This window comes from Zeus faber (assembly GCF_960531495.2).
Source record: "Zeus faber genome assembly, chromosome: 12".
Lineage (NCBI taxonomy): Eukaryota > Metazoa > Chordata > Actinopteri > Zeiformes > Zeidae > Zeus > Zeus faber.
In genome coordinates this window covers 28,457,800-28,479,860 of record NC_137196.1, presented here as the reverse complement: position 1 = coordinate 28,479,860, position 22,061 = coordinate 28,457,800, and the positions used below count along the sequence as shown (strand labels likewise).

The 22,061-nt window shown below is 46.7% G+C and overlaps 1 protein-coding gene across 1 annotated transcript in view; it reads right to left on the bottom strand.

Moving 5' to 3' along the window:
• The window catches only part of LOC307237749 (contactin-associated protein-like 4), a gene marked incomplete at both ends in the record, with an annotated part of 153,711 nt that overhangs the window by 28,666 nt on the left and 102,984 nt on the right, over positions 1-22,061 (bottom strand). The window contains 4 exons of the mRNA XM_080010513.1: positions 120-326; positions 2,773-3,012; positions 13,294-13,512; positions 18,675-18,845. Coding sequence (XP_079866639.1) covers positions 120-326; positions 2,773-3,012; positions 13,294-13,512; positions 18,675-18,845 — 837 coding nt within the window. The remainder of the gene's footprint in view (positions 1-119; positions 327-2,772; positions 3,013-13,293; positions 13,513-18,674; positions 18,846-22,061) is intronic.

Below are 22,061 nucleotides of genomic sequence, written 5' to 3'. Positions count from 1 at the left end.
AAAGGAGGAGCAGGAAAAGGAAGAGGAGGAGGAGGAGAAGAGGAGGAGGAGGAAGAGGAGGAGGAGGAGGAGCAGGAAAAGGAAGAGGAGGAGGAGGAGGAGGAGGGCCGTCTTCTCACCTTGCTTGTTGACGAGCAGCACCAGGCTCCCCCCGGAGGACGAGGAGACGCGGAGCAGCGGCGCCGGACTCTGCTCCGTCCGGAAGCTCAGCGACACGTTCTCCGCCCCCGGAGCCTCCGCGCTGGCGGGGCTGTCCCGGCTCCGCCCCGACGGGTCCCCGAAGGCGTAGCGCAGCGACGTGGCCGGCCCGAAGCTGGCCGACAGCTCTGGAGGAACGGAGCGCCACGCCCCGTCCACGTCAGGGTGGGGCGGAGGAGATGTGAGCGTTATTGGGAGCTGGTTCGTTCCCGGGACAAGAGTGACCTCCTCCGCCCGTCGTTTGCACCTTTCATCTTGTTTCTTTAGGGTTTAACTCCAGAGGTGTGAGAGTGTAAGACAGTTTACTATCTTTTCTGGTTTAGAAGGATTTGAACGACGTGGCGAGAAACCTACCTTCAGTTAAAAGGGGCCAAAACTCAGTTTGGCCCTTGAACCGACATTGCACCTCATAATTAGTAATCAAGGAAAAAAATCTGAGCCATCTTTGGATTTGTCTTCGTCTGGGTTCCAATTGTAAAAATGTCCCGTGCGGGATGTGACGTCGACGTTTGTTGGGGGAATCGTTCGGATATTCCTCGACTTTCCGTCAGAGCTGCGGTTGGCCAAGAAGCCTCTACGGCGAGCACACATTCGGGCAAAGCAGAATACATAGTGGATCTTCCAACACTTAAATTATCCCCTAAATCAGCGGTTGTCAACGTGGGGGTCCGGGGAACCTCGGGGGTCCTTCATGAGGCGTCCGAGGGGGCCCCGAGCTTGTGTGATTAGTCGTTAAACTCAATTTCTAAACCATGTTAGAGCCGTAATGACTGTTTGGATCCCGGTTACACCGTTATCTCCCTAACGACAGCGTAGAGGGAAGATCATATCGGAGAATTAAAATCAAGGTCCCAGAAAGTAAATCTGATCAAACGCGTCTAATGAGGGAACTCGATGTGAGAAAGTCTGAGAATTGCCGCCATAAATAATGACTTTGGGACACTCTGGTACCCGGGCGCAGGTGGAGGTCTCCACCCCCTTGAAACAAAGTCCACCACACAGCTTTCATCCGGACGTGTGCGGGCTTTCATTATGACGGACGACAAAAAGCAGCCGAGAACACAAACAGGCGACAACGACGACTTGAAGTTTCCCCTCGAAAAAAAAATAAAATAAAGTTATTCTGCTTTAAATGACCAATTTAAGCCCCCGTCACAGTGCCGGGGTGGCAGAGCGGTGACTCACTGAGACATCAAATAGACTCAAAAACCATCTTATTTTCATGAAACCACTGATGTTCCACACGGTGGCAAGGCACTTATTTATGGTAAGTGGGGAGAGCCGTTTGAAGCGTGGTGGTTTGGAAGTGTTCGACCGACACGTCACAGATCGGTCCCTGTGACGGAGCTGATGTGCGGCTTCCTGCGGCGAATCGGACACCGGAGTGTTTTAAATATCGAATGAGAATCTGGGATGTGAGCTCAAGCGGGCAACGTGCGCCGCACCCTGCGCGCCGCGCACGGCAGCGCACATGAATGCCATCTGGAACACGTGCAAAGGCGTTCAGAATACCAGCTTCCATTGGGCCAGGCATGGTTTCAGGTTGAGGAAGTGTTCTACTGTTGGTTGAAACGATCGCGACTTGGACATGAAGGCGCTGACACCTTGAGTCTTGGAGGCGGAACGTCGTGTTCTATACAAGAGTAGTATCCAGGCATAGTTATTAATGTTCATAATTATATCATTTCTGTGGCCTGTGTAACAAACACAGGTGAGGACACTTCATGATATTGGTTCAATTTACAGTGAGACATTGAAGGATCGTGCTCGTTCCACAGTGAATGATTTTTATTTTTATTAATTTGCTAAATTTGTATTCACCTTCTTATTATTGGATGTTACTAATTGGCTCTCATTCTGTTGATTACCTTTATTCTGATAATTTTTTTGTTTGACTTCATTTCTGTTCACCTCTACGATAGGAAGCTATGGAGCGAGGGTTCTTTTCTGAAAGCTCCAGGGTGAGTATCTAAATTTGGACCTCTATGGTAGAAGCTCAACAGTCTACGGTGAACATTGATCTAAGTACCTCTGTGGTAGAAAGCTCTAGGGTGAGAACTGATCTGCGTACCTCTACGGTAGAAAGCTCTAGGGTTAGTATTGATGTGTGTACCTCTAGGGTAGAAAGCTCTCGGGTGAGTATTGATCTGTGTACCTCTACGGTAGAAAGCTCTAGGGTGAGTATTGATGTGTGTACCTCTACGGTAGAAAGCTCTCGGGTTAGAATTGATCTTTGTACCTCTGTGGTAGAAAGCTCTAGGATGAGTTTTAAATCGGCGTACCTCTACGGGCCTAGACTCTAGGGTTAGTATTGATCTGCGTACCCCTATGGTCGAAAACTCTAGTGTAAGTATCAATCTGCGTACCTCTACGGTAGAAAGCTCTAGGGTGAGTATTGATGTGCGTACCTCTACGGTAGAAAGCTCTAGGGTGAGTATTGATGTGCGTACCTCTACGGTAGAAAGCTCTAGGGTGAGTATTGATGTGTACCTCTACGGTAGAAAGCTCTAGGGTGAGTATTGATGTGCGTACCTCTAGGGTAGAAAGCTCTAGGGTGAGTATTGATGTGCGTACCTCTATGGCAGAAGGCTCCAGTGTAGGCCGACAGTCCGCAGTCACAGGAGAAGCCACTGGAGCGCTCCACGCAGCGTCCCTGGTTCTGGCACAGCGCGCCGTAGCTGCTGCAGTGTCCCGGGCAGCCGGGCCGGACCCCAGGGGTGATCTTAGCCCGCTCCTCCAGGTCCAGGGTCACGCCGTTCAGCTGCAGGGAGCGGATGCAGCCCCGGAAGCCCTTCTGACGGGACGCAGTGCCTCCTGGAGGAACAGGAGACCACCGGACCTTCAGACTCCATGACCTTCACACCACATGACCCTGAATCAAAATTAGCTTCAGACTTCATGACCTTCACACCCCATCACCTTTGAATCAGATGACCTTCACTCCCATGGCAATCACACCACTTGACCTTCATGATCACATGATGGTCACACCACATGACACATTAAAATCACATGATCTTAGCTCAAAATGACCTTTATGGCACATGAACCTTTACTCCAAATATTTATTTTGATCCCCCCATCATTCCAGGTTAAAATGTAAGATGTTACTTTGCTTTTTCCGAATTTACCGCCCAGACTCCAGATCTCTCCAGGAGTTTTTATAAATCCCTTCAATTAAATTGTCTTAATGGTCTTTTCGGTTGATCTTTCAAATGACTATCTGCAGTATTTATTTTCCACGGCTACTTCAATACCTTATAACAAATAATTGATTTGAACACCAAGAGTTCAAAATTGTTAAAAGGGTATTTGGAAAAATTTGATGAACTGATGATTATTACTCAGAACTTTAATTTGAGTCATTGCCATGTTCTCTTCCCTCCTTCATTATTGACACTCACTAGCAGTCTAGAGTTCTCTGCTTAATTTATCACTGGTTGCCATGGGTTTTCTAATTGCTTTCAATTTCTAACCACCACTTTATCTTTGGATGAAAACTGAAAGTGTCTGCAGGTAGCATTTGAATTTTCGAGGGATGCAAATAATCATGTTCTGTTTTGATTTTGGCTGACTTTTAATATGAAATGTTCTGCTCTTAGTATTGTTCTAATACCTGCTCTGCCCTTGTATTTTTTAGAAACCCTGTTCTGACAGCACGTGGCCTTTGCATCAGCTGCCCTTTCACACCACAGGAAAGTTAAATGTACATTAACGTCTCTGCAGACTGACGCTCCACCCGCAGCACCCACTTCAAAGCCAAACGCGAGAAAAGTTTTCCCCTGCACCATCGTTACAGGAACCCTGGAAAAAGGAGCCATATTACAAATATAGCAGCGACTACGGTCACAACAAATATCCCCGTCTCCTCCTCCTCCTCCTCTTCCTCCTCTTCCCCCTCGCCTCTCTCTATTTCTCTCGACAAGTTTGCCCCGGTGCTATAAATTCTCCCCTTCATTCGTCTTTTCCTCGCCGCGCTGTCATGCGGCGCGCATTGTCGCGTCGCCCCTGCTCCCCCAGAAGCACGGCTCTGGCAGCGCTCTGATAGCGCTTTCTCACAAGGTGACAGAACAATGAAACAGAAACAAAACAGGAAGCCGTGGGAGGAAAAATCCATTTAGGGATCTGCCTTTTTTTATCACCTGCCTCTCCGCCTGCTGTGAGACCGGGACGGCTGCCGGATGGATCGCTGCTCGTCGACTGGTTTGACTTTCCGGCTGACTGCCTCTGAGCAACTGGCCCGGCTGGCTCTGACTGCGGCTTTGACTGTCTAGCCACCGAATGGCTTGACTGTCTATTTGTCTGTCTTTCTAAATGTCCATCTATCTAACCAGCTGACTTTTGGACTGGCTTGTTGACTTTCTGGCTGTCAGCCTGGCTATGTGTCTGTCTGTACAGGACAGATGAAATAGATCTCACTACACTACTCAACACTACACATGATATAAAGCACCGTTCCTATTTGGTTAGTCCATCCATAGACTGTCAACTGCAGACCGGTGGCCGAAAACCCATAGATCTGCAGTCTACAGATGGAGCATCCAAATAAAGTCTTATTGTTGGATGATTGTGGAGCCAGAGCAAACCTTCTTGGGGCTCCTCAACACCTTTCCACCTTAATTCTTAAGCTCTTCACGCGTTCAGGGCTTTGGTGATTCACCTCGGTGTTTCCGCGGAGGACACGGCATGGCAGCAGATGCAGCGTCGGACTTAAGAGTCCGGCGGCGTCTTTCCGCTCGGTGGAGGAGCTGAACTAAACCGCATTCAGGTCTCCCGGAGCCGTCGAAAAGGCAACGAAGGAACCGGGCGACGCAGGGGAGGCAGCTGGACAAACAAACAAGAGGGCTAACATTTTGTGACCTGCTTTAAAAGCAAGTATTCGCATGAGGACCGGTTACCATCGAGACACTCCGTTCCTTGGCAGCAGTGTTGTTTTTGAGCATGGTGTTATCTAAGTGAATTTAAACTCGAGAATCGTCCTCATTGGTAATTAAGCACGACTTAGGGATTATTTAAGAGCCTTATATGAGAAAGATGAAAACGAGAACGATGGGCGGGTGACACAAAGAAGTCGACGTTGCCGAACAGACGGCATCCCCTGCCCCCCTTCCTGGCAGAGCAGGAATCTTTCGCGCAGATCAAACCAAATTTTCCGATGATACTTGGCAGCAACAGGTCCGATCACATTCTGGGTCACGGGAGACGGAAAAAAAAACAACAAAAAAAAAAAAAACGGACACAATGAGATCGTCATTGTCGATCCGGCGAGGACTGGAGGGATTTGCGGAGCTCAGAACAAAAGATTTAATCAAAGCATGTGTGCAGCGCCGTGTGTCGTCAGCTCTGTGTACCGTCTGTACCGCACCGTTCTCTTCAGCCCTGGCTACACCACACAGAACCAAGGGGGAAAGACTGTATAAATAGAGAGACATGCAGCGCTAATGAACCGAGGCCCGTCGCCTCAAACACAGACCCAACACTCGGCTTACGCTGAGCCTGTGTAAGCCGAGTGGGTTTAGAACGTATTGCATGTTTCCTCCCATCGAACGGCGCGGCGGATGGATATTTAACACAAACGGCTCATAATTAAGAAGTTCGAATTGAGCGGTGCAATCCCCTGATTGTGTGGGCCGATTGCGAACCAATAACTTGGCTTATTAATCAGAAGGATGCAGTTCACTGTCTGATAAATTAGTACAAGGCGAGATTATGGCTCTGACACGCGGCAGAGGCACGAGGTCATTTCGGCAGACATTATGATTTATAAATTGAACAATGATTTGCAGGATAAATCGCCTTGTTTTGACAAGCAAATACTACAGAATATTAATCTTTTGCCCTCTGAAGACAATGTTATGTCCCATGAATACTTAGTGTTTCCGACACAATTTTTAAGCTTTATGTTCACACAGCAGATCATATTATGGCTCATGAATACAGACTAGGCCTGCGCGCCTCACAGTTGCACTCCTGGCAGATTATCCAGAATAACTCACACGGGGGCAGCTCGTCTTCAGCAACACTGAGGAACTCAAACCCGCGGCCGTGGAACTGCCGGGTTTAAATATGACACGTTCCCACTGACCAACCTCGCCAACAGACGGCGTAAAAATATTCTCCCCGTCCAGACACCCATTCCTCCACCGCTCTAGCTAATAAGAGCGCCACACAAATCCCCCCCAGCAGAGCTCTAATGTAGTGATAAGCCGGGGGTAAACACTAATAGAACGCCGTCGGCGATGGAAGGTAGAGTCTGGCAGTCATTTCCGACACGCGAGCGAGAGTGGATTACTGGTCAACAGCCCGCACCAAATCAATATTCACCCCCGTTTTCCCTTCCTCCGCCCGCGGCCAATCTAATCATTGTTTGCCGGTTGATTTTCCCCCGCAGACCTTGTGTTTACTGATAAGACGCAACCTCCATAATGTTTGTGGGATGATAAAGCCTGATAAATAAAACATGGGTCATGTTGTCTTTGTTTTCCTGTGGTACAAGAGGGAGGGGTTTGGAGCAGCGCAATACAGAACACGGGATCCATGAAGAAGGGATGAACATGGAGTTCAGCCGGATGCTGGTATTCAAGGCAATTTATACAAATTACCTCAGAGTTTATTTCAGAACAGCAGTGAAACGCTACGCCCCCAAAATTCTGGACAGCCGGATCAGATAGGAGTGCAGTGAACCCGTTTGTTCCATCAAGGTTACAAGCAGTAGTTAAAATGGGGGTTGGACGCAGGTGGACCCCATCCACCCACCTCTCGTAAATAAGTAAATTAGAAAGATTCCGAAGGGGTTCCTTGATAAATTCGAGGACTCACACGAAATTTCCATCAACAGAAAGGCCAAACATTTAGCCCCAACTGCCGCCGTAATTTATTTGCGCAACTATTAGTGCAATTACGGTACTATTGATGTTACTTGTTCTAATCTGCCGTTCTCGTTGATCAAAAACATGTGGGGTTCCGATAATTAAACGGGATTCCTCCAAACCCAATATGCATAATAACGCAGATTTTGTTTTCAGATATTTTACCGAAAAACAGGTTCGGTTATTAAGTCGGGCCCACCCAACCCCCAAATCCCAACTCAATTGTGAGACAAGGTGAAGCACATTTCTCCTCAGGTTACAGGGTTATGAGTTTGCACTTCAAAAAAGGCCACATCTGGCCAATGTCACGTCCAGCTTGCCGCCCAAATACTTCTCTTAATGGAAAATGATGGGATGAAAACTGTGATAACCAGTGCTCAACAAAACCAATTCTCACCCAAACATCTCGGTGGCATCGATAATGGAGAGCAAAACTGAGCACAGCAACCACTCGAGTGAAAGGTTTGAAGTGGAAGATTTTTCTACATAAATTGCTGACTCTGTCAATGGCCTTGTCGTGAAAAGGCTGCAGTCGCTCAGTCGTGAAGCGGCGGAATGAGTGCGAAGAAAAGTTTTATTTCACGGTGAGTGGGCGTACCGCCTTGGATAGTCACTTCTTTTTTTTTTTTTTTTTTGTCGAGCGCAGTTTTAACTAGAGCTTGAAATGTCGAGCTAAAATCATCACATTTTATATGTCAAAAATGCACAGTGGCGCTCGTGGAGTCCCCCTGTTGAAGACAGGGGAAGAAATGGAATTGGCTTCCAATGTGAAGGGCCAAATTCCTTCAAAGTATTAGATCTTTAACACTGGAAGAAAGGAAACGAGAGCAAGTTTTTCCAACTTTTTTTTTTTTTCCTGTACTTTCCCGGTGCAAATATTTAAGAATCATTTGCATCGCGGCTCAGGTTGGTCGTCCCGCAGATTCAACAGTATCTCCGGGCTTATAACGGAGACGTTGGGGCTCGGTGTTCCGTGTCCTCTGCTCCGCCGCGTTGCATTAACGAGTCCATCTGCGACCTACTTACACTGTGTACACCTTCATCTGATAAATAATCAAAAGCAGTTTGCCCAAAGATTATTTTCAGAACGCTGTAAGAAAACACCTCTCAATAGGCCGGCGCACCGAGCAGTTTGTGTAAGGACGGGCGCTCTGAATACAAACACACTAATTATTTAGCGGATGGGATTGTGTCTCGCTCTTTACAATAGGCGCTGATCTGCTCCTCGTCCGGCGGAGCCGCGGCTTTGTTCGTATTTTGTCGACGTGGAGCTTTTCCCGCTTGTTTTCCACCCGTGAGCGTCTGCCTCCAAATCGACGTCACGTATGGACGCCCTTGAAAAGGAACTGATTAACACGAAATAATGGATGGAGCCGTGTATTGTGTTACATATTTACACTGTCAAGTTTTACCATCACGCGGAAGTAGAGGGGGAATAGAGTAGAGGCAGAGAAGAGTAGAGGGAGAGTAGAGGAATAGCAGAGGTAGAGCACAAGGAGGTAGATCAGAGGGAGAGGTAGAGTAGAGTAGAGGAAGAGTGGGAGGTGAAGAGCAGGGTCATAAGAGGGAGGAAGAGTAGAGAGAGGAAGAATGGAGGTCAAGTAGAAGTAGGGGAGAGGCTAAATGGAGGGAGGTAGAGTACAGAAAGAGTAGAGGTAGATTAGAGGGAGATAGAGTAAAGGTAGAGTTGAGGAAGAGTATAGGTCGACGAGAGTAGTGGTGGAATACGCGGTGGAGTACGCAAAGGCAGCGGAAGCGTCCTATGGGGTCGCCCAACTCATAGCCAAGCCCGGTGAGCCACACACAACGGGGAGAATTTGTTCCAGAAGATCCTGTGGGGGCGATGTCGGGAGAGGAACCAGTCAACCTCGTCTCATTGTCTGATGACTCAGTCAGGCGCAGGACTGACGAGACGGCAGAGAACGTGTCAGAAAAGCCGATGACGAGCGTAGGGAGACTCGTTTTTATGGGAAATGGGCCAGGCCGGTCGACCGGTCAAACATCGACTCATTCGGGGATCCGTCACATCCCTTGACAAAGGAAGAAGTGCGGCTTCCCCCGTCACCGTGACCAATCGTGTCAAAGAGCACCCGCGCGGTTTGAGGACCGAGCTGCGCCAACACTTCCCCATCCCGGGTGTGCAGTGCAGCTGGATAGTACCTGACAAACTTTCGGCTCCATGTTGCTTCTGAGTATCCTGATTCCATCCGACAGCGCCGTGCGGTTTCTGATGCCTTTCCCGACGAGAAACAGGAGTAAAGTGAATGTTGATCCAGATCTTCACCTGAGACCCGTCCCGTCGGCCAGACGTCAAGCAGCTGGTGTCTGCCAAGCAACACCGGCTTCTCCTGAGGCGAGGTCATACTAATGTGCTCCTGTTGTTGTTGGTTTTACCTTACCAACGTTACGCCAAAGTTCCATAGATGTAAGATTGTTATTAACCCGACTCTTTTTTTGTTTTGCCACGACTGCACTGCACGTATGAGCATGCAGAGGATTGTTAAAATATCGACCTCTGAGAACGCACTGTTTGGGTCCCATATTACTTCTGGTTGGTTGTGAACCACCGGTATATAAGAATGTGCAGCTGTATGTGAAACCGGTCCCTCAGGGATGGCTTCACTGAAGATCTGATGCGAGAGGCATCAACCCCCCCCACCCCCTGACAGAGCGCGACTGACCGACTGGGCGCCTTCAGAATCCACACAGATCAGCCACAGATGCCAAACGCTCGATAACAATTCGACACGCTGATAATGGCCACGATGCGTCCTCCCCTCGAAGCCGCCGGTAGAGCGGGATGGATTCATAAGCTTCCCCCCGTGAACACGCCCGGGTCTAACGGGGCGGTGAAGACGCATCACAAGCTCCGTTACAACTCGTCGAACCCAAGGCCGTGTCGCCGCCGGAGCTCAATAACATGATAAATAATATTTGCAGTCCCGACCTCTCTGCCGAGGTCGACGATAACCAAGCTCCGGGGTTTCGATGTGCGGCCAGACGGCGGCGGCGGCGGCGGCGTGCCGGGCTCACACTACACAACTTGAGCTACTTGGATGTCGCAGACAAGGTTCCCAAGCAGTTCACTATTTATGACTCGCAATTTACCTCCGAGTCTCTCAGCGGGATTGACGATGCGTGCGGCCCCTGCATCTCCCCAACCGCTCTCTCATTCAAATTCTGCATAATGTCTTTTTCAGTGTGCACTAAATCAGCGAGCTGCTGTTCATCATCATTGTCTCATCGTTCATCGTTTCATCATCGTTTTTCATCCCGTTTTTCGCCACGAAAAATCTCAGCGTACACGTCACCGCACCTGGCGAATAAAGTCCTTCTGATTGGGATTCATATTCATGCTCCATCTTTTTTTTTTCTGGACTTTTGGCAAAGTCAGGTGAAAATCAGAGCGTTTGTGTGACACGGCAGGGTATCATAGTCGCGTCAAGCGTAGGCTCTCGTAACACCTGGCCTGGGAACACCGCTAGGTCGGCGAAAACAAAACAAGACAAAAAGCAACTTTAGGATTTTTAAAGCTGCCTTGTGTGAGCCCGGCAACATCTGCAGAACGTCCTCACTGCAGGCGGCTGAACCCGGCTTGTGCCCGTTAGAGCTCATGGATTTAGGTTGGAGATGAACATCTGGATGTAATGAGACATATTTTGCCACCCGAACAAAAGACTTTATTTCGTTTGACAGAACCCTGCGGAGTTGAGCCCATCACCACGACGCCTCGTGGATCAGCGCTTAGCACCGCCGCCTCACAGCGAGACGGTTCAGCAGTTCTGGGTTGGAACCTGATACGGGGCTTTTCCCTGGAGTTCCCCACGTGGGCTCCTCCAACCCCACCCCAAAGACGTGCACGTCATGGTTAGGGGCTCCTGCCGACGCCCATGGGCAAGGCACGGGTGGAGTTGGTCCCCCCGGGCGTCGCTACGCGGCCCCTCCACTGCTCCTACACACTACGGTACAACGACACTGGGATAGGTCCGGTGCGGAGAAACTAATTCCCCCGAAAGGGTTTGATGAAGTCACAGCTCGGAACATCTGAGATGAGAGCCTTCCGTGTCGCCCGTCCCACCATGTGCTCCTGCTTGGCTGGCCCTGTTCATCTGCTTTCTGTATAATACGCAACAAAGAAAGAAGCAATATTTAAATACATACGAGGAAAAGTGAAACGGAAGCAAAAGACTGAAAGTTATTCCACAAAATAAAGGAAATTAATTGAGAGAGAGAGAGAGAGAGAGAGAGTGAGAGTGAGAGAGAGATTCAACTCAGCACACACACACACACACACACACACACACACACACACACACACACACACACACACACACACACACACACAGATTCTCACTTTCTCTCACACACTACTACACATCTACAATAACACACACACACCACCCCTCCCAACTCACATTGTCTCTCTCTCTCTCTCTCTCTCTCTCTCTCTCTCTGAAGGGCTTGCTGTCTATGCTTTTGACAGGTCTTACAAAGACGGTGAATAGGTCGTGACGCTGCTCCCTACCCTTCTCTTCTAGCCGGCGAGTTGTAAAGGTCACGTCCACAGTGCTGCCATTTTTTTTCTGAAGCCACATGGAGACGCGGGCGGTGGGCGTTGTGATATTACCCTGCGTGAGGCTGCTGAGCGTCACGTTGGCAAGGACTTCGCCAGCAACAGAATCGGCTGCTGCCTCGGACAGTTTTGATCTCAGACAGGTCCCGTTGTCATCAGCACCGCACCTCGGGGGGTCGGGAAGGAGTCGCCGTCCCGCGGTTTCCCGGCAACGGAGCGTCGAAGACGGTTCCGGGCCCGGGCCGCTTCCAGCCGGGCGCAGTCCGACCGCTTCCCGCCTGATTCGCGGGAAACCAGCAGGGGGCCGTCCTGTCACTCACAATTTGGAGACGATGGGGCGGCGGTCGGCTCAGCGGTCAGCGCTCCTCATCGCGCGGGGTGATGTGCGCATCGCTGAAGCCCGCGCGTCTCACGGTGACATCACCCAGCAGGCGCCCTTGTTTGGGTCGTGGGGGCATCCAGGGGGACGATATTTATTTTTCCATCGCAAGATTGTGTTGGTAATTGTCCGGTCGTGCACAGGGGCCGCGTGAACGCCAGCGGCTTCCTGCCACTGGCGCGAACTTGCAGAGTGACACGCTTCCCCAGAACTCCGCTCCGTATGAGGTTGTTTTTCCATTACATTCCAGCTCCGCCGCCATGTTGGTGACTTGTGGCAAAGCCAGGCGAGAGAACCGCGCTTGTCTGCGCGAGGCGGCGGGCGATCAAAGTCCCGTCAAGCGTGGGACCCCGGGCGGGGGACGCGTCGCGTGGAACGGACAATCAACGTTAGGATTGTGAAAGCCGTGTAGTGCGAGCCCCGGCCCACTGCGTGCAGGCGGCCCAACCTGCTCCATGACGCTCATCAAGCAGGTTGACGTTGGAGATGAGCATCTGGACGCAATGAAACAAATTTTGCAACGCGAACAAAACATTTTATTTTGTTTTACGGGACCCTGCGGAATTTCACCCGTGAAAGCGATGCCCCGTGGCTGAGCGGTGAGCACTGCTGCCGAACAGTGAGACGATGGTGGCTTGTTGTTTTTTTTGGGGGGGGGTTTGCGTGCTCTCCGCATGGCTTCCTTGGCCGTGGCCCTTTTCATGCGTTTTCTTTATATTATATTATACAAAGAAGAAATAAGCAATATTTAAATCGATATGAGGAAAAGTGAAACGGAGGCAAAAGACTGAAAGTTATCCCACAAAAGAAAGAAAACTAACTGAGAGACAAAGAGAGAGAGAAACAGAGAGAGAGACAGAGAGATAGAGAGAGAGAGAGAGACAGAGAGAGATTCAACACACAGACAGATTCTCTTTTTTTTTTATCAAACACAACTACACATCATCAATATGAAACACTATCCTCTCCAATAAACACACACACACACACACACACACACACACACACACACACACACACACACACACACACACACACTATCCCCTCCAATAAACACACACACACACACACACAATCCCCAAGACACACAAACCCATCTGTCTCATACACTCTCACTCTCTCTCACACACACACACACACACACACACACACACACACACACACACTAAACCCATCACATTATCTCTTCATTGTCTCATTTTACAGACACACACACACACACACACACACACACACACACACACACACACACACACACACACACACACACTCACCTATGAACAGTTGGCTGTTGAGCTGCAGGTGGATGTGTCCGTCGGTTGGAGCGTCCCGCGTGGCCACAGGAAGCTCATCCACCCGCAGCGACGCTTCCTTCACGTTGCGCTCCGCCCGCACGCTGTGCCACCGCCCGTCGTTCAGAGGGGCGTCGGCCTCCACCCGAACCTCCAGCGGGCCGTTCCCCACGTCGAAGGAGAAGAGGACCACCGTGGAGGCTGGAGGGGAGGGACAGGAGAAGAGGTGGAGTAGAGAAAGGAGGATGAGAGGAGAGAGGTGGGGAAGGGTGGAGGAGGAGGAGAAAGTGGAGGATGAGAGAAATAATTTATTTTATCTCTAATTATATTATCAGTTTTTCTCCATTGTCTCCATGTATATATATACACACACACACACACACACACACACACACACATATATATATTTATATATATATATATATATATATATGTATACACACACACACACATATATACGTACATACAGTATATATACATAAATATATATATACATACACAGACACACATACACAGATACTGTAAATAGACATACTGTATATACAGTGGGGAAAAAAAGTATTTAGTCAGCCACCAATTGTGCATGTTCTCCCACTTAAAAAGATGAGAGAGGCCTGTTATTTTCATCATAGGTTCACTTGAACTATGAGAGACAAAATGAGAAAAAAAATCCAGAAAATCACATTGTCTGATTTTTTAAGAAATTATTTGCAAATTATGGTGGAAAATAAGTATTTGGTCAATAACAAAAGTTCATCTCAATACTTTGTTACATACCCTTTGTTTGCAATGACAGAGGTCAAACGTTTTCTGTAAGTCTTCACAAGATTTTCACACACTGTTGCTGGTATTTTGGCCCATTCCTCCATGCAGATTTCCTCTGGAGCAGTGATGTTTTGGGGCTGTCGCTGGGCAACACGGACTTTCAAATCCCTCCAAAGATTTTCTATGGGGTTTAGATCTGGAGACTGGCTAGGCCACTCCAGGACCTTGAAATGCTTCTTACGAAGCCACTCCTTCGTCGCCTGGGCGGTGTGTTTGGGATCATTGTCATGCTGAAAGACCCAGCCACGTTTCATCTTCAATGCCCTTGCTGATGGAAGGAGGTTTTCACTCAAAATCTCACGATACATGGCCCCATTCATTCTTTCCTTTACACGGATCAGTCGTCCTGGTCCCTTTGCAGAAAAACAGCCCCAAAGCATGACGTTTCCACCCCCATGCTTCACAGTAGGTATGGTGTTCTTTGGATGCAACTCAGCTTTCTTTCTCCTCCAAACACGACAAGTTGAGTTTTTACCAAAAAGTTATATTTTGGTTTCATCTGACCATATGACATTCTCCCAATCCTCTTCTGGATCATCCAAATGCTCTCTAGCAAACTTCAGACGGGCCTGGACATGTACTGGCTTAAGCAGGGGGACATGTCTGGCACTGCAGGATTTGAGTCCCTGGCGGCGTAGTGTGTTACTGATGGTAGCCTTTGTTACTTTGGTCCCAGCTCTCTGCAGGTCTTTCACTAGGTCCCCCCGTGTGGTTCTGGGATGTTTGCTCACCGCTCTTGTGATCATTTTGACCCCACGAGGGGAGATCTTGCGTGGAGCCCCAGATCGAGGGAGATTATCAGTGGTCTTGTATGTCTTCCATTTTCTAATAATTGCTCCCACAGTTGATTTCTTCAACAAGCTGCTTACCTATTGCAGATTCAGTCTTCCCAGCCTGGTGCAGGTCTACAATTTTGTTTCTGGTGTCCTTTGACAGCTCTTTGGTCTTGGCCATAGTGGAGTTTGGAGTGTGACTGTTTGAGGTTGTGGACAGGTGTCTTTTATACTGATAACGAGTTCAAACAGGTGCCATTAATACAGGTAACGAGTGGAGGACAGAGGAGCCTCTTAAAGAAAAAGTTACAGGTCTGTGAAAGCCAGAAATCTTGCTTGTTTGTAGGTGACCAAATACTTATTTTACCAAGGAATTTACCAATTAATTCATTAAAAATCCTACAATGTGATTTCCTGGATTCTTTCCCCCCATTCTGTCTCTCATAGTCAAAGTGTACCTATGATGAAAATTACAGGCCTCTCTCATCTTTTTAAGTGGAAGAACTTGCACAATTGGTGGCTGACTAAATACTTTTTTGCCCCACTGTACTTAAACATATACACACTCCTAAAAGTTTCCAAGTTCATCCTGATGAGGTAACCATCCAGCACCGAGCCCTACCTCTGGCCCAGGATCAATCTTAGACAATCATTTCCAGCGACCGCGTTCTGTCTGAAAGGTTTTCCTCTAATCTCAGAAAAATAGATGAAGGGAGAAAAAAAAAGGCGACGGTAGAATCACAAAAATGAGAGAGATGGCAGCCGGAAGAGGGAAAAAAAAAGAAGTAATTTCATGTTTTGCTAAGATCTAAGATGAGTGTTGACATCATCTCTGGTGGTGGAGGGCGAGGAGCCATTAACCACGGGAAGCTGCAGCAAATCAAACAACATCCCACAATCCCACGGGAACGCCGTATCCCAGCATACCTCGTGGCTTCCACCACAAATGGCTCCCGTGACCAAATAAAGACAGATTTTGACCCTAACTTTATGACGAAAACCCCTTTTTATGTCCAGATGGGGAAACAAACAAACAAACAAAAAAAACGAAATCCCAGAATGCACCGGGTAACTTCATAAAGCCGGGGCGCGGTGGGTCCGGACGGAACGATCCCCGCGCCCTGACTTTGTTTGGAGACGCAGCGTGACGGAGCTATTTAAACCCGTTGCCATGACGACAGCAGTATTCTGCGCCCATGTTGGAACAGGGCTCCAAACCGGGACGGCACCGCGATCAAGGGGTCCCCTGCGGAGAACCCGACGTCTCCCGGTGCAACCGTCACCCTGTGTGTGTGTGTGTGTGTGTGTGTGTGTGTGTGTGTGTGTGTGTGTGTGTGTGTGTGTGTGTGTGTGTGTGTGTGTGTGTGTGTGTGTGTGTGTGTGTGTGTGTGTGTTTGTGTTTTTTCCTTACGTTCCCTCCAAACCCCTTGACTGTCGACATTTTTCTCCAACACACTTATTTATTCTACATTCTAAACTTCAGGGTTTCCTGAATGTGGGAGTTTTTCCCGACACCACGGGCTGCACACGGTATAACATGAGCTGCACAGGAAGCTTCTCTGGAGCCAGGAACCTGTGGATGAACTCCACCGCAGGGACCAGGGTCAACCTTAAGTCCCAGGATCCAAAAAGCCCCTGCTTGGGGGGGGGGGTGCTACTTCTCAAAAATCTCGGCACTCTGGGGCGGGGCTTGCAGCATTGCACTCGCAGCGTTTTATCCCAGTTACTGTTTTTAAAAATCTGCAGCCGCAAACCGACTGTATGTCGTTTTTTGGGGTTTTTTTTTCTAAAAATGGTCAGTTTGCGCAAAAAACTGAAAATGACCCCTTTATTGTTTTGATAATTAAAAAAGAGAAAACGAAAAAACTATCGAGTATATTCTGTATGTGTACGAACACACAATCTGATGTGTGGTGTGTATACTTAACAGGTAAGATTTTGTCCTCCTACAAAGTCGACCCAGGTTCGATTCCCCGTGTGTGAACTCATGTTTCTCATTATGCTTCAGACTTGATGATAAAATCTTGATTTTGAGAGTGAATATTTTTTTGGACAGTAAATACAGAGACAGAAGAAAACAATGGATAACGAACAACAACCAAAGTGATATTCCCCTTTGAATCACGAGACACGGCTGACGGAACCTTTTAGTTCCTAAAAAAACTTCCTGGGACTAAAGGTTCTGGCTGGAAACGCAGTTATATATGTTGTATATGGGGATGGTAGCTCAGGAGGTAGAGCCGGTGGTCTAGTAATCTAAAGGTTGCTGGTTGGATCCCAGGCTCCTCCTGCTAGCATGCTGTAGTGTCCTTGAGCAAGACACTTAACCGCTAATTGCTCTTGATGGCTGCGTCCGTCGGTGATTGAACAATTGTAAGTGGCTTTGGATAAAAGCGTCTGATCAATGTAAAAAAATAAAAAATAAATTAAAAAAAAATAGTAGTACCTAGTTACATATAATATTAAGTACAGGGCCTGGTTGCCTGGGCAACCAGATTTGTGCAATCGTCCAGCATCTTGTGTTATTATAAATTCTGCTGCTCGCTTTAGTTTTGGGATTTCGATTTTTTTTATTTCATATATAAAGTGCTCTATATGAATCAACTTTATTGTTGTTATTATTATTAATCTTATTTTCACTAGATCTGATTCTACGGCGACTCAGAATTATTTCCAGTATTTTTTTTGTTTTTATTGGCGCTCGCCGCCAGTCAATCAATGGTGTTGATGATGGAGCCAACGCTGCAAAATCATATTATTGTTATTTTTATAATGGTCATAAAAAGGCAGCGAATCTAAAAAAATTCACCTTTATTTATGTTTTCAATATATAGTCGGCTTATGTTTTATGCACAGGGTCAAAATAATGCAGTAAAAATGTGATCAAATTTTTAATTATGAAGTGCTTATGTCTGTCAACCGCCCTCCCGCTGCATATTACCCAATAATTACCGTAAAACCCTTAAACCGAGATTGTTCTTCAGACTGTGATAAAAACCATCAAACCCTCACAGCATGAAGAGCAGCTTTTAAAGAGACAGATATAAATCAGCATTAGAGAATCCATATTCATGTTAAATCTACAGTTTCAGGCACTCCCAGAGGATCCACCGGCTCCAAACACAGCGACGAGGAGTATTTGCATTTCCTTTTCATTTATTCCTCATAATTCCAGTGAGATGATAGAACATAATTTGTATTATTATAATATTTTTCCTGCGTCTCCTGAGCTACCACGTATTTCCACAACTGCAAACGGCGTTGAAACCAAAACATTTAAAGTGTTTAATAAGTGCAGTCTCTTTTGCCAAACAGGCATTTCTTTGATTTTTAAAATTAATAAATTTTCAAATTTTATATAATTTAGTGCTTCAAATCTTTTTTTTAATATGATATAAAAGAATACAGATTAAAGACTAAATATCCCAAGTCAAAAAAGGAAAATTGGCAAAGCTTGATCAGCAGTCTGCAATTACTTAATTATTACAAGGCCACCAGCGAAACACAAACACAACAAATACACACACCAATGCAAAGAAATAAAATGATTTGGGAGGTGGGTGGACCGTTTAGCAAACCTATTCACCCCTTCAGCTGTCCATCGAGAATGAGATGAGTACTGTAATTACACATTTAGTCACGCAACACAAATGGTAAGGGCAAGGGAACCCCTTAAATATCCTTCATATTCATTTACACACACATTCACATGTCCGCCCCCAATTTAAACCCCCAGATTGACCAGATAAATAGTGATGTACTCACAGCTGAGTTCGATGCGGATGAAGTCCTTGATTCCCAGGTTCTCCAGGAAGACGGCGGAGGAGGCCGTGGTCTTGAACAGGAAGGAGACGTCAGCACTGAGCTCGGCGTGGAACGTGGGGAAGTGTAGGTACGACGTCTCCTTGTCGAAAAATGCCGCGTTCCAAAAGTTCTCTGAAAAAAATAGAAACGTTTTTATTCAACTTTTGTATTTCACATCTTAGAATTAAATCCATGAAATCAAAGTGACTGAGATGATGAGTTCATAACAGCATTTTGACTCCAGGTTCAGAGGTCCAGGTTGAATATTTCTGCTTTTATATTCGAGGTAACAATGTCTGCTTCATTCGATTTATCCAAATGGAATTTGCTTTGACGATGAGCAGCAGAGCATCAATGTTACGCTCACTGACTCAGACTGAATGTGAACCCATTAGCACAACACAAAAACAATCAGGTAAGAAGTCATAGTCCACAAGGTTCATTCCAAAAAAGAGGCAGGGCTCCAGGAGATCAGTCGGAGAAGGCAAACATATCCGGCAGAGAACTGGCAGAGAATCAGGGTCCAGGGAATCAGGCAGAGGTTCGGACGGAAGGTACGGGACACAGGTGGTAGTGCGGGAGATCTCAGCGTAATGTAAGAGACAATCTGGCAGGGAACAAAGGGAAATGGACCGGTGAACCTGAGCGTGTACATCGGCTGGCACAAAAAGGCGGTTCTTAGGGCAAGTGCTCGTCAACAGCTCGTCCTTGATGACATCCGAAAGCCCGTGCTGAAAGGCGTCAGCCAGCGATAGGGAATTCCAATCGCTCTCAGCTGCAAGGATCCGAAATTCAACGGAACAGTCGATACTCACCGGCTCCCCTGGACAAGAAGTCCACGAGCAGCCTCACAGCCAGGTGCAGTGTGGTCAAAAACCCATTCGAAGACCCTCCGGACACAATCACAGAAGGCTGTCACCGAAGAGCAGAGATCCGGCTGCCTCCCCCACTCGGCGGTACATCAGTCCCGAGCCCATCCTGCGAGCTGAGTGACCATGAAAGCCATGCGTGACCTCTTGGTGGGATACGTGAGGGGTTACATTTCAAAGGTCAACGAGCAGAGCATATGGAAAGACCGCAGAAGCATTCATGAACGGGTAGGTGAGGTTCCGGACTGGAAACAGCATAAGCAGGAGAACTGGTAGATGATGCAGCAGCAGTCGTTTGACTGTTGCAGATTGAGCCGCTGGATGTGGTCCCAGCGAACCTCCAAACGTTCCTCATGGCGTGCGGAGGATTCCTGGAGAGCCCCGGCAATGACGGTTAGTTGTTGCTTGTGTTGGTGTAGAGCACACGGCTGGGTCATTTCTGGCCAGATTGTACTGTTATGCTCACTGACTTGGAACGGATGTGAAGCCATAAGCACGACACAAAAACAATCATGTAAGAAGTCAAATTCCACTCGGTTTATTACAAAAAACAGACAGAGGTCAAAACCAGGAAATCAGGCAGAGGATCAAAGCCCAGGGAATCAGGCCTAGGATCAGAGTCCAGGGAATCAGGCAGAGGATCAGAATCCTGGGAATTGGGCAGAGGATCAGAGTCCAGGGAATCAGGCAGAGGATCAGAGTCCAGGGAATCAGGCAGAGGATCAGAGTCCAGGGAATCAGGCAGAGCTTCAGACGGAAGGTACAGGAAACAGGGAGTTGTGCGGAAGAGCTCAGCGTAATGCAAGAGACAATCTGGCAGGGAACACAGGGAAGTGGATGGGTATTTATACTGAAGGACTAAGAATGAGCTGCAGGCGCGGAGTCTCCACCTTCCCCCAAAAGCTACTGCTAGAAATCGTTCAGAAAGAATCGGTGAACGAGCCTAAAGGACTGGTGGAAATAGTTCGGAACTGTTTCCTAGAGTTCTTTTAGTTCCTTTGATTCGTTCACCGATTCCCTCGTAAGTTATTTTAGTCACATGCTGTTATTTCAGTTTGTGCTCTGCAAACTGCATTGTGCAGACATTAGACATGCATGATGCCCCCTACACTTGGCAAAATTGAGATATAAGACCAAATAAATCTGTGTCAGGTTAAATTGTTCATTAAAATATGTTTATTTTAGATTTTGATCAGATTTAAATTCAGCATTGATTCAAAACGTATCAAGATTGTGTTCAGTTGATAATTTTTTGTTTGTAGATTTTCACACTAATGTTAATACTGTTTGTATCCTTATATATATTTCTTCATATTTTCTGATATATATATATACAGTATATATCAGATATATATTATATATATATATAGCCTATCCCATATACATAACTCTATCCCCTTTACTTCTATTTTGTACCCCCACTCTGCATTACATTTTGAGTCTTATTTTATATTTATTTTATTTTATTGATATTATTCTATTCACTATCTGCTTTACGTTTCAGGAATCCGTTAGTTTCAGTTGGTTACCAAGGCAGGAATTAGGTTAGTTATTATGTTTGGTTTAGTAACTATTGTGCATAATCTCTGGGTGTGTTGCAGAGACATTTCACTGCATATATGTATGAAAGTATGTATGTGACAAATAAACCTCTTCGAACCGCATCGAAGGATTCTGGTCCCTGAAAGGAATGGAAAGGCCCAGCACTAATCCACTGTTCTGATGATGGTTAATTAGCGCCGGATCAAACACTAATCAAAGGATTTGATTGGGAGCTGATCTTTGGTAGTTTATATTTTGTTATTGTTTTTTTTTCAAATATGCAAATATGCAAATAAGTTGGGGTTGCAAAACTTCACTTAAAAAAGAATGGTATTTTGCTCAATGAGAAGGAAATTATGTGTCTATGACTACGACAATAACTCCATTACTAGCAGCATAACTATGATAGTAACTGTAAACAGCGGCTAAAGTAGTTGCTACTAATGGTGGCGGTAATATTAGAGATGGATGTAGTAATAATAGTATTTGTTGTAGAAATAGAAATGTAGTAGTAGAAGTAGTCAGGAGTGCATTTCTGAACAAAATATATGAGAGTATACTATTATATATATATATATTTATATACACACACTCTGGAAACTGTGGAAACTGCTTATAATGATCACGTTACAGTGGTCAACCACTCATATGGAAAAAAGATTGGGGCAGAAACGTTCTTATACAAATTCTGTTTAAATAATTCACTTATAGTAATCAAGTAGTCCGCTTACAGTGTTTATTTTAGGTCTTTCATGCATGAGAACAAATTCAATTTTTTTTTTTTTATTTACTCCCATGATACTTTATCTGGCAGTGACCCGTCTGCCGTGGCGGCAGAGTGTGCTGTTGCCCCGTCAGGATTATGCATAGCAATTATTATTTGGGAACAAATGATTAAAGTGGAAAACAATTTAACTACATGGTATTAAAAATCAAC